Source organism: Pantherophis guttatus, chromosome 5 (assembly GCF_059756535.1).
Source record: "Pantherophis guttatus breed Tessera chromosome 5, ASM5975653v1, whole genome shotgun sequence".
Taxonomy (NCBI): domain Eukaryota; kingdom Metazoa; phylum Chordata; class Lepidosauria; order Squamata; family Colubridae; genus Pantherophis; species Pantherophis guttatus.
In genome coordinates, this window is record NC_142067.1 from 64,447,350 (window position 1) to 64,460,229 (window position 12,880).

Sequence of the window (12,880 nt, forward strand, 5' to 3'; positions counted from 1 at the left end):
CCGGGTTATCAGCTAGTAATAAATAAATATCTAAAGTGTATCACAACATAGTTTGAATTGGGACCAAGGTTATGATATCTTAAATGTATAAATAAGGCTGAAAGAATTCAGATATATTTTCTAGAAAACAGCACAGTCCAATATGACCATGAAGTAGATGTCTGCTATTCCCTGTGAGTGAATATAGGTTATAAAATATTGGTTAGAGATTTTGCCATTTTACGAATTGAAAACTGCCTGATCATTATCATTTTTTAAATCCATTACAGGTACTTGCACAGTCAGATGGGAAAACAGAACGATGAATTGTGTGGTCAGTGTCTTTGCTGTGGCCATAATCTTGTAGCAAAGATTAAAGATTGTAATCTGGATAAAAAAAGTTATTCCAAAGCCTTTTAAATTAGAAACTATCAAATATCAGAATGTACTGTAAGAATTATTAAGTAGATATTAATTCTGAGAAAAAGAAGTAGGAAATGTGATTTTTAAAAATGTTTCTGCAAAAATGTTTATATTATTCTGAAGCCTTTTTTTCTGTCAGTTGGGAGATTGCTGTATTTAAAAGACAAAAATATGCTACAATTGTTTTATGTTTCTGTCCTACAAAAAGGAAATAATACAATTAATCAAAAACAAAAAATGCTGTATTATCACCAATACTTCGCAAATAGGAAATTAGGACAAATACTCAGAGAATAAATTATTTATAATATATAAGTTGACATATATTTTGCATTGAGTGACAGATCTCAGTATTTCGGAATAAGATTTTTAACCTGCTTCAGAACTCTTTGAAACCTCTTTATTTCTCAAAATAATGACTGATAAGCTTCAGCTTGATTACTAAAATCTAGTTTTGTTTATTCTGAGATAAATATTTGATACTGGCACAGAGAGAACAACTGAACTGGATCTCTTGAAAACTGAATGACTGTCATAGAAAGCCCACCACTGAAGGATTCCATGGTTGTGGTTCAAACTTATATGGAGAAAAGTTTCCACAAAACAGTAGGTTTCAAAACCTATTGTTTAAAAAAGTTATGTAGTCAGAAGATATATATGGTAAATGAACAGAAGAAAGATAAACACATTTTAAGAGTTTAATCGTAGAATGCAGAATATCCCCAAAACCAAAGTGAATATTCTTCTTTACAGGGCATTAATATTTTATAAGAGAATGTAGTTTCATGCTGGAATTCACCATGATGGAATCTTTAGCACTTAATTATAAAATTGAAATAATCTTGTATAATGTTGATATTGATAAATAGTGCATAGCAGTGTTCCCCAATCTTTCTGTTCAGCAGACTGGAAGATGAGCGGTAGGGGATGGTTTTGCACATGTGTGCCCCTTTCAAAAACGCAGCTTTGTGTGTACATGTATTGGCTCACGCACCCTCATCCACCTCTTCCATGACCTGGTTCTGAACGGGCTGTAGCTTGGCACTGGGCCACAACCCGGGGTTGGGGATCCGTTGTGTGTAGTATTGCTGCATCAGTAAAAACCATAACCCAAGAAAAATAGTATTATGATCTTTCAGGCAGATACTCCGGCACAATTATGCAGCTATGATTTTACTGTTTGCTATATATTTTCAATGCTGATGTTTCTAAGTAAGGGCCACCTTTTCATCCTTGAATAGCATTGTGCCTTAATCATTTAAATATATAAAATAATATTTCATATATTGGACTTAAAAGTGTACACATTCAAGTGTGGAGGCAGGCTTCATATTTTAAAATGCACTTAAACATTTAAGTATGAGGATATAGAACAATTAACAATAATTATACTCTGTTCATATTTAATTGAGTTAATCTCCTGAACTCAGTGGCATTTGTTTCCGAATAACTTTGCTACTTATGCCTGCTTAATAGTTCTGGCATTATTAAAGTAAAGTTTATCTGACAGTAAATTGAAGAGAAAACCATGAAACTAACTGTTAAGGAAATATGTACAAAATCAGTAGTATTTATTATTCCTAGGTCTAATAAACAGAAAAACATCAAAGCAATAATTCCTCTAAAGGAAAACTTTAAAAGATTTAAGTATTTCTGCAGATATATTTGTGTTTCAAGGAACTACTATTTCAGCTTTTCATATGCTTATTATGTTGTTTGGAAGGCATTTGTATCTTGAAACCAAACTCTCTTATTTTGGCCTTTTGAAAATAATAGGTCTAATGTATATTGTTATAAGATTTTCAGAAATGGGTTTTGACTAGTGTAGTGAATTTGGTTTTATATTAATATTATTTAAAGCAGGGGTGTCAAACTCAATTTCATTGTGAGCCACATCAGCATTGTGGTTGTCCAGGGGGGGGGAGGGTTCATTCTCTGCCCCATAAATACCCATATTTAGATTTAGGTGTTATGCTAAGCTGTAATTTGCCTAATAATGGTTTATTGAGAAGAGTACAATTGGCTGACTTGAAAGTAGGCCAGTGATGGCTAGACTTTTCCTGACTGAGTGCCCAAAACACACGTGCAAATAACAGGTGCGTGCCCAAACCCCCAAAATGCAATGTGCACATGCATGCATGGCCCTCCACATGCGGCCTATGCATGTGCACACTGCCCCCCTGCACGCCCCCATCGCCATGCATGCGTGGCAGAGACCAGAAGACCAGCTGGCCGGCTGGAGGCGCACGCAAATGTGCGCAAAAATGCAGCGCAGTGGAACTGAACTGAGGTGACAGCTTGCGTGCCTTTAGAGAGGGCGCTGTGTGCCACCTCTGGCACGCGTGCCATAGGTTCGCTATCACGACACTAAGCCATAAGCTGTTGTTTATAAACCAAATTGCTTATATTTTAGCATTTCATATGACCCAGTTCATTGGGAAACACAGCTAACTTGATTCTGCTGTTCATTTCTATTTAAAAATACTGGATTCTAACATTTCTTTTAAATAAATTTCTTAGATTTGGAACACTTCCATTACTTTCTCATCAATGCCTTGCATTTTTTTAACATAACTTTTCCTGTGATTTCTGGAACAGTTGTTACAGATGCAATGTTGGTGAATTCTTGTGGCTCATATTAGTGAATTAGTAGCTTTGATGTTTAAGGAGTTGTACTGTATATGGATGCTACACTCTGCTTTCTGGAGCATCTTTTTCCCTCTAGATCAGGGGTGTCGAACTCTATTTCATTGCTGGCCACATCAGCACTGTGATTGTCCTCGGGGGGGCTGGGGGGAGGCATAGCCAGGATGGTAATGGCCAACTGGCGTGGCCAGTTTGATGTCACTCGCTTGGGTCAGGCGGTATTGGGGAGGGAATCTAGGGGTCTCCAGCAGGTGGGGTGGTGGGTGGGAGGCTCATCCCACAGGATGGGGTGAGGCGACATAGGAATGGGGTGCTGTCACTGTGAGGCAATGTGGAGCGGCTGATGCTGGAAACCGTTGGCCATTGTGCGCTCGCCACCCTTTGTGTGCAGGGGCCAATGTTTTCTGGCAGCACCCACATCCTGCAGCCCCTCAGCTGGTGCACTCTGCGACTCCAGAGCCTACTACACTGGGCTGGTTGTCCCAGCAGCATGCGCAGCAGCAGGTGAAGGCGGGAGGCATATGATTCGGACCACTGGACATGCTTACTGTCCCACTGTCTGATTTTGCCTGCGGCTGGAGAGCAGGTTGCCACTGGTCATCTCCTCGACCCCCTCGCGGGTCTTGCCCTTGTCCTGCACGTGGAGCGTGTTCCCCGCATGCACCCGATGCACCTTGGCCCCACCATGGACTGCTGCTGCGCCATTCTGCAAACCCGCCCAGCCCAAAGGAGGTGAAGCAACCAGCTAGAAAACTTAGTCCCAACAGGCAAAAGTCGGCCACCATGAACAGGGAAAGTCAGATTCCAATGGGCACCATGGCTGCCCAGGCCCAACAGAGACGGGGGAGGTACACGATCATCACTGAGCCTGGGCAGTCATGGTGCCGATGGGGATCCGGCTTTCCTCACTCGCAGTGGCCAACTTTTGCCTGCTGGGCCTGGGCATCCTCTACCACCTCTACTCGTGCTTTCTAGCTGGCTGCTTCGCCTCCTTCGGGCTGGGCGGGCCTGGTGATCCAGCCGGCCATGGCAGCAGCCTAACAGAACTGCACAAGCTGCTGGCGGCCTCGGTGGTGGCAGTGGTTCACAGTGGTGCCGAGGTGCATCAGGTGTGCGAGGGGAACACGCTCCATGCGTGGACCAAGGTTAATACCTGCAAGGGGGTCAAGGAGATGACCAGTGGTGACCTCCTCTCAAACGCAAGCAAAAACAGACAGGACAGAGTAGGCAAGGCCGATGCTGTCTGGCAGCAGCCTTCCCACCTCCAGTCTCACCTTGTCTCACAGTGGTGACAGTAGCGGGAGGCAGAGGTGCAGGGGGGAGGCACGCAGTCCGGCCTGCTGGATGCGCCAGTTCCTAGATGCCTGCCAATTCCATCTAAGTGGGATGGAGCAGGCACGTCTGCATCACATGCCTCCCCACCACCACCATTCTGCCGGAGCTGCTGCCGCCACACCTGCTTGGAGGGCCACCCCAGTGGTTGCAGCGGGCTGCAGAGCCCCTGCAGCCTGTCACTCCCCCCTCCACCCCCCACCCACCCCGTGCATGCGCACATACAAAATACGTGCGCATGTCTGGGAGAAGTGAGTGGAGAGCCACATAGAGGCAACGATGCGGGAGGGATCAAAATGGGAAGCCTTTTTGAGCAGCGGCATCTCTGTTTGTCCACCCACCCCTGTGTTGCCTCCATGCTTGATTCCGAGACAGCAGTTCTGCTTCTGCCCCTCCCCCAATACCAAAAACTGCATTCCACCTGCTGCTCGCCTTCCGTGCCCCCCGCAGCCCCTGCAATTGCCTATTACCCCACACCTGGCAGGGAAAGCCCCATGGTCCTAAAGGTCCCATTTCGTCTCCTTGCAATCTCCTTCCTTCCTCCGTGCTCAGGAAGGTATGAGGGTAAGGGGAGAGATTGGCGGTGTGGCTTTCCCACGCGGGGGCAGGATGGTCCCAGTGGAAGGCCAGCGAGCGGGGCACTCCGGGCTTGCTGCACTCAGCCAAAGGGCTTCCTCCTCCACTTGAAGAAGCCTCTGGAGGTTCTGAAGGCCCTGGCTGAGTCTCTGCCTCTGGCACCACATCCTCTTCAGCCTCCTCACTGTCCGACGTGAGCACCGGCTGTGCAGGCTGCTGGCGCAACCCCACATCAGCCTCCTCGTCGTCGGGATCAGCCACGATCCACGCAGGCCGCTTGCAGGCCACAACACCAGGTGGGAAGCCTGAGAGAAAATGCTTCCCCCGAGGATCGTCTGCTTGCCCATCCACCAGCTGGCTGGCCTGGAAGCAGCATGTCCCAAGCGGCTGGATGCAGGATACAAGGCGGAGCGGAGGTTGAGCAGCGGCAGCCCAAAGCAGGGCTCAAAAGGCAGTCAAGCTTTGCCAGAATGGATTTTCCTTCTCTACCCTCAGCCTTACGTTCCAGCCCATGGGGCTCACACTGTTCTCACAGCAGCAGCCCGCACTCGGCCAAAGCGCTCAGCCCAGCGACGGAGGAGTGGCTGGGAGAGGGGTGATGCAGGCAGCATAGCCTCGTGCTCCCTGGTCGCCCCCTGGCGCCCCCCGGCAGACAAGCCCCAGCAGCTGCAGAGTATCTGGGCAGGGGACGAGATACGGGCTGGCGGGGAGCCGAGCAGCGATGGCTCAGCCCTGGCTGGCTCGCTTTCCCCTCTGCCACCAGCCATGGGAGGAAGGTAGGCCCGCCGCCAGTTGATAAAGCCGAATTGCTGCCTAGCCCAGAGCTGCCGGCAGGGTGGGCGAGGCTGCAGTGCATGCCTCACTTGAAGTTCCCAGCTCTTTGTTTAAAAATCTCCCCAAAAGAGGGAGGGGAGGAAGTTCCTGCCCTCCGGGGATTGCCATTCAGGGTAAGGAAGCTGCAGGGACCTGACCGGGAGGCTACAAATGGACTGGCCGAGCCGAGAAGCTGGGAGGCTGCGAATGAACCAGCCGATGATTATGTGTGCCATCCAGTTTTTTCTGCCGGGAAAAATATCCAAGGCAGGAAAAGAAAAAAAGAAAAAGAAGGAATTAAAAACAGGAGCGGAGAAATAATATTGTTCGCGGCTTGTGCAACTTTGGGAAAATGGGAAAGTTCCCGCTTTCTCTGTCAATGACAGTCAACCCCCTTTCAATTTGATCAACTGGGAGGCTGCTCCCCTCCCCCCCCACTCTGCAGTCCATTTTTAGACTGTTCCTGCATATTCCTGCAGCAACAGTTCCCTCACTAACCTGATTTCCAGCTCAGTTCTCTGGCATGCAGGGCAACAAAAGAAGACCATGTGACTACCACTTTTTAAAAAAATTGTCAGACCTTCCAACTTAGCAATATCTTTTTTCTCTGAGAAGTTGTAAGGTCTGACAGAAGTTTTTTTTTAAAAAAACTGGTAGTCACATGGTCTTCTTTTGTTGCCCTGCAAGTAGGAGAATGGAAAGCAGGTTAGTGAGGAAATGGTGGTTGCTCTGGACTGGTGTGGAAGTGGGGATTTTGCATTATGATTGCTCATAAGTCAGTAGGAACCAGTAAAAAGGCATGGACAAATCCTTATCTGTGGATCAGCGTTTCTCAGTCTTGGCAAGTTTAAGATGGGTGAACTTAATGCTACCTGGGGAATTCTGGGAATTGAAGTCCATGCACCTTAAAGTTGCCAAAGTTGAGAAGCATGGATCTAGGGTTTAGGATTTTCCATTTCTATTTTATTTTGGTGCAATTAAATATATCAGTTATGGTTTCCTTACAGATAGTAATTAAAGAGATATGAACCATTACTGGACTTTTTGTGAGAAACTGAAATTAAAAATTGATCTGTGCTTTGATGAGTAGATATGGGTGTTCTGTTCCCCAGGCATCCGGCTCCACTGGGAACAGGCAGTTAAACTCTTAGCAAACAGGTTTTCATACAGATCATTTATTTGGGTATCCTCAAAAACATAGACTTATAATCATGGTGAGTCATGGTGAGATTCATCCTTATTTCATAATCTGTCCCATTTCCTACTGTAAAATGACAGTAGAACAGGGGGACAACCCCTGTTCAGAAAGCATGCTTCTCTCCTCTGTGGCAATTCATAATGGCCGGGCTTTGTTCTACACCCCAGGCAGAGACCCTCAGTGGCAAATCAAACACACAGATGTGGTCACATGTCATGGACTACATTTCCCATAATGCAATCTCTCTACATCTCCCAGAATGCAATCTCTTAAAGAGACAGTTCTTAATTCTTAAGGTAACTAATTTGATATACTTCACCATCTGAACAGCACAATGGGATTATGGAAATAATGTAGACAAATGTTAATCTTAGAGTAAGAGTTTGATATACACTGCTCAAAAAAATAAAGGGAACACAAGCAGAAGACATCCGAGATCTGAATGAATGAAATAGCCTTATTAAATACTTTGTTCGTTACATACAGTAGTTTTGTGTTCCCTTTAGTTGTTTGAGCAGTGTATAAACTACTGTATGTAAAGAACAAAGTATTTAATAAGGCTATTTCATTCATTCAGATCTCGGATGTCTTCTGCTTGTGTTTCCTTTATTTTTTTGAGCAGTATATTTTGCACTTATCTGTACTAGTGGTGAAATGTAAAATTTGTTACTACCGGTTCTGTGGGCGTGGTTTGGTGGTGGTAATATGACTGAGTGGGTGTGGCCAACATTTTTTTGTTTTTACTTTTAAAACCATTTTTTCGGCCGAAGAGGTTGTAGAAAAAATGCTTTTAAAAATAAAATAAAAAGCCTCTGATGATCGTGCAGCTCAGCTGGGCATGGGGGTGGGGAGGGATTTTTGCTACTGGTTCTCCGAACCACCTGCCACCATCGCTACCGGATCGGGCGATCCAGTCCGAACTGGGAGCATTTCACCCCTGATCTGTACCAAAGATACTTGGAAGTCATTTTTTTTCGGTTTTCCTTCTTTTCCTCTTTCTTTATTACACTTTCACTCTTTTTCTTTCCTGAGCCTTTTCTTTTTTCAAATCTGTTTTTTGTTTGTTTATCCTTAGCTTTGTATTTTTTTGATGTATGAAGGATCAAATACTCAGCCATTATAATTCTACATTCCTTATTTACAAAAATCATATCAACATTTAGAATGAAATCCACTGGGAACCATCTCATATAAGGTAGGCTCCGAGTCCCTCTAACCAAAAAGTGTTTATCGATAGAAGAGAATATTTGTAGCTCAGGGTTGAACTGTGGGTTCCTTGGTGCTCCCTGAGCTTAATAGTTTTCTTGTTTTCTTATTTTTTTATTCTTTTTTTTTTATTGAAAAGTTTTACAAAAAAAATACAAAATTTTTCTTCCCCCCCCCATGTTCCCCCCCTTTCCCCCCCCTCATCCCACCCTCCCCCACCAGACTTCCCAGAGCAAAATACAAGGTATTTCATTTAATCAATCATAAACTAGATTAATCTACTTATCCTCAAAGTACTAACTCCCCCCCGAAACCTTAACTCCACTATAGATAACCTAATACTTCTAACACTAACATTCATTCATAAGCTATTTGATATTTTCTTGTCTGATACTTATTTTGAATATAATCAATCCATCTTCTCCATTCTGATACGTATCTTTCTTGCATGTGGTCCTTCAAATACACTGAGATTTTCGCCATTTCTGCTAGGTTTGTTACTTTCAATATCCACTCTTCAATAGTAGGCAAAGAGTCCTTCCAATATTGAGCTACCAACAGTCTAGCTGCTGATATTAAGTTCAAAATCAATTTAGTCTCTGATACTGTGCAGTCCGTAGTTATGCCCAATAGAAACAATTGAGGAGTAAATTTCAACCTTCTTTTCAAAATGTTCTGCATCACCCACCAAATCTTTATCCAAAATGCCTTGATTTTCTTACAGGTCCACCATATATGATAATAGGTTGCATCATTACATTCACCTCTCCAACATTTAGCTTGCAAATTCGAGTACATACATGATAATTTTTTAGGATCTAAGTGCCATCTATAAAACATTTTATAAAAATTCTCTCTCAGATTTTGTGCTTGCGTAAATTTAACATTTCTGACCCAAATATTTTCCCACGTTTCCTTCATCACTGGTTCCTGAAAGTTTTGTGCCCATTTTATCATACAATCCTTAACCAATTCCGTTTCTGAATCTATTTCCAATAATGCATTATACAACCTTTTAATATGCATCTGACTTTGATCTCTCGGGAAATCAAAGATGGCTCGGGAGTTCATGGCTTCCATGACAGCTATGGACCTGACCCAGTTAATTCATGGCCCTACCCACACAGGGGGAAACACGCTGGATCTGGTTTTTGTCTCTGGACAGTGGTTGAGGGATCTTGATATAGGGGATATAGTTACTGAACCCTTGTCATGGTCAGATCACTCTCTCCTTCGTCTTGACTTTCGAACCGCTGCACCCCGCCGCAGGGAGGCGGAGCCGGTAAGATAGTTCCGCCCCAGGCGCCTGATGGAACCTGACAGATTCCAGACGGAGCTTGGGCCATTTCCTGAGGTTCTGGCACACGCCTCGACTGGAGACCTGGTGGCCGCCTGGGATAGGGCGGCTGCTGGTGCTCTGGATCGGGTCGTGCCTTTGTGGCCTCTGACCCAGCGCCGATCTCAATTGGCTCCTTGGTTTACCGAGGAGCTGAGGGAGTTGAAGCGCCGGAAAAGACGCCTAGAGAGTAGTTGGAGGGCCAGTCTTTCTGAATCTGACCGGACACTAGTAAGATCCCACATTAGGAATTACTTAGTGGCGATAAAAGCAGCAAAATGTAGTTATTTTGCTGCTCTTATTGCGTCATCAGATAATCGCCCAGCCGCCCTCTTTAGGGTGACCCGCTCCCTGCTCCACCAGGAAGTGCGGGAGGACCCCTTGGAGGGTAGAGCCGAGGATTTTGTTCAGTATCTGTATGACAAAATCACTCAGATTCGGGAAGATTTGGACTCCTGACTGGGTAGTCTCAGGGGGAGAGACAGGGGCAGGTCTTGAGAATGTTATCTGGGATGAGTTTGATCCTGTGACCCCTGAGGACGTGGACAGGATTCTGGGTAGACTGAACATGACCACTTGTTTATTGGACCCGTGTCCTTCCTGGTTAGTACTGGCTTCCCGGGAAGTGACACGAGGCTGGCTCCAGGGGATTATAAACGCTTCGCTGAGTGAGGGTGACTTTCCCGCCACCTTGAAAGAGGCGGTGGTGAGGCCTCTCCTCAAGAAGCCTTCCCTGGACCCGCAATGTTGGTAAATTATCGTCCGGTTTCCAACCTTCGCTTTATTGCGAAGGTTGTTGAGAGTGTGGTCGCGCAACAGCTCCCCCAGCACCTGGATGAAACGACGTATCTGGATCCATTCCAGTCGGGCTTCAGGCCTGGGTACAGCACGGAAACGGCATTGGTCGCGTTGGTTGATGATCTCTGGAGGGCTCGGGACAGGGGGTGCTCCTCTGTCCTGGTCCTGTTAGATCTCTCAGCGGCTTTTGATACCATCGACCATGGTATCATGCTGCACCGGTTGGAAGAGTTGGGGGTGGGAGGCACTGTGTTGCGGTGGTTCTCCTCCTTTCTCTCTGACCGGTCGCAGTCTGTGTTGACAGGGGGACAGAGGTCGACCCCGAGGCCCCTCATATGTGGGGTGCCGCAAGGGTTGGTCCTCTCGCCTCTCCTGTTCAACATTTATGTGAAGCCGCTGGGCGAGATCATCCGTGGTTTCGGGGTGGAGTACCATCAGTACGCTGACGACACCCAGCTGTACATCTCCACCCAGGATCACCCCAACGATGCCCTTGAAGTGATGTCCCGGTGCCTGGAGGCCGTACGGATCTGGATGGGGAGGAACAGGCTCAGGCTCAACCCATCCAAGACCGAGTGGCTGTGGTTTCCGACGTCCTGATATAGTCAGTTGACGCCATCACTGACTATTGGGGGCGAATCATTGGCCCCCACAGAGAGGGCTCGCAACTTGGGCATCCTCCTGGATTCACGGCTGTCTTTAGAAGAGCACTTGACAGCCGTGACCTGGAGGATTTTTCATCAGGTTCGCCTGATTCGCCAGTTGCGTCCCTTTCTGGATCGGGACTCGTTACGCACGGTCACTCATGCCCTTGTCACCTCCCGCCTGGACTATTGCAACACTCTCTACATGGGGCTCCCCTTGAGCACCCGGAGGCTCCAACTGGCGCAGAGTGCGGCCGCGCGGGTGGTAATGGGAGCGACATGGCGTTCCCATGTAACACCCCTCCTGCGCGAGCTGCACTGGCTCCCGGTGGTCTTCCGGGTGCGCTTCAAGGTTCTGGTTACCACCTTTAAAGCGCTCCATGGCTTAGGATCCGGGTACTTGCGGGACCGCCTACTACCACCAATAGCCTCCCACCGGCCGGTACGCTCCCATAGAGAGGGGCTCCTCTGGGTGCCGTCAGCCAAACAATGCCGACTGGCGGCCCCCAGGGGGAGAGCCTTCTCTGTGGGGGCACCTACTATCTGGAACGAGCTCCCCCCAGAGATACGGAGGATCCCAGATCTGCGCACCTTCCGCCGCGCCTTAAAGACCTTACTATTTCACCAGGCCGGCCTGGCCTAATTTTCCCCCTCTTTTATAAAAGATTTTTAAAATTTTAAATATCTTTTAGTATTTTATATATTCAATTTTAAATTGGTTTTAAAAGTTTGGGGTTTTAAATTTGTCGGGGCCAAAATTATTTAATTTGATTTTATTCTATTTTTTAAATTTTGTATTGTATGTGTTTTTATTGTTTGGCTGTGCACCGCCCTGAGTCCTTCGGGAGTAGGGCGGTATAGAAATCCAATAAAATGAAATGAAAAATGAATCTCTAATCTGTTTCACCAGATTTTCCTCATTTTGCATAACCCCAATTTTTTGATCCTCCCTCCATCTAGCTTGAAGCTGACCATACTGAAACCAAGTATAAATTATCCCTTCTTCTTTTAATTCATCTAGAGATTTCAGTTGCAACTTACCCCTTTCCAAAAGAAGAAGCTCTTTATAAGTAATCACCTCTATTTTTTGCTCTATACTTATATTTTCTATTGCATGTCTGGGATTTGCCCATATAGGTATCTTATAGTTCAGCTTATATTGGTACTTTTTCCAAACCCTCAACAATGCATTTCTGAGTATATGACCCTTAAACACTTTATCCACTTTTTTTCATATAACAAATAAGCATGCCATCCATATAACAAATCATAATCTTCTATGTTTAACATTCTTTCTTCAATTAAGTTAAACCAATCACTAATTTGTGATAAAGCTGCTGCTTCATAATACAATCTTAAGTTAGGCATTTTAAGACATCCTCTCTCACGTATATCCTGTATAATTTTCAGTTTCACTCTTGGTTTCTTCCCAGCCCAAATAAAAGTATTAACCCCTTTCTGCCATTCCATCAGATTTCCATCTTTTTTAAGCACTGGTATCATTTGGAACAAAAATAAAAACCTAGGTAGTACATTCATTTTTATTGCTGCTATACTTCCCAGTAGTGATAATTGTAACTTTTTCCATTTTTCCATTTCTTTCTGTACTTTTTGCCAAAGAATTTCATAATTACTTTTAAACAATTTCGTGTTTGAGGCTGCAATATATACTCCTAGATACTTAACCTTTTTAACTACTTCAAACCCCGTTATTCTCCCTAAATCTTCTCTTTGAGTTATGGACATATTTTTAGTTATCATCTTTGTCTTGTGAAGATTTACTTTAAATCCAGATACTTTGCCATATTGAGCTACTATGTCCAGCATATAGGGAGCCGCTTCTATAGGTTGAGATAAAGTAAGAACCAGGTCATCTACAAACGCTCTTAGTCTATAATCCTGCTGTCTAATTACAATTCCTTTTATTTT

The 12,880-nt window shown here is 45.2% G+C and overlaps 1 protein-coding gene across 3 annotated transcripts in view; it reads left to right on the top strand.

Annotated features, from left to right (window-relative positions):
- The window catches only part of DYNLT3 (dynein light chain Tctex-type 3), a 51,987-nt gene that overhangs the window by 12,854 nt on the left and 26,253 nt on the right, over positions 1–12,880 (top strand). For 2 of the 3 annotated variants that reach the window (XM_034423801.3, XM_087871294.1), the window contains one exon: positions 270–2,930. In XM_034423801.3, the coding sequence (XP_034279692.1) occupies positions 270–346 (77 nt within the window). In that variant the 3' untranslated portion in view covers positions 347–2,930. Of the gene's footprint in view, positions 1–269; positions 2,931–12,880 lie in introns of those variants that run through there. The other variant, XR_015728223.1, reaches the window with a different exon arrangement.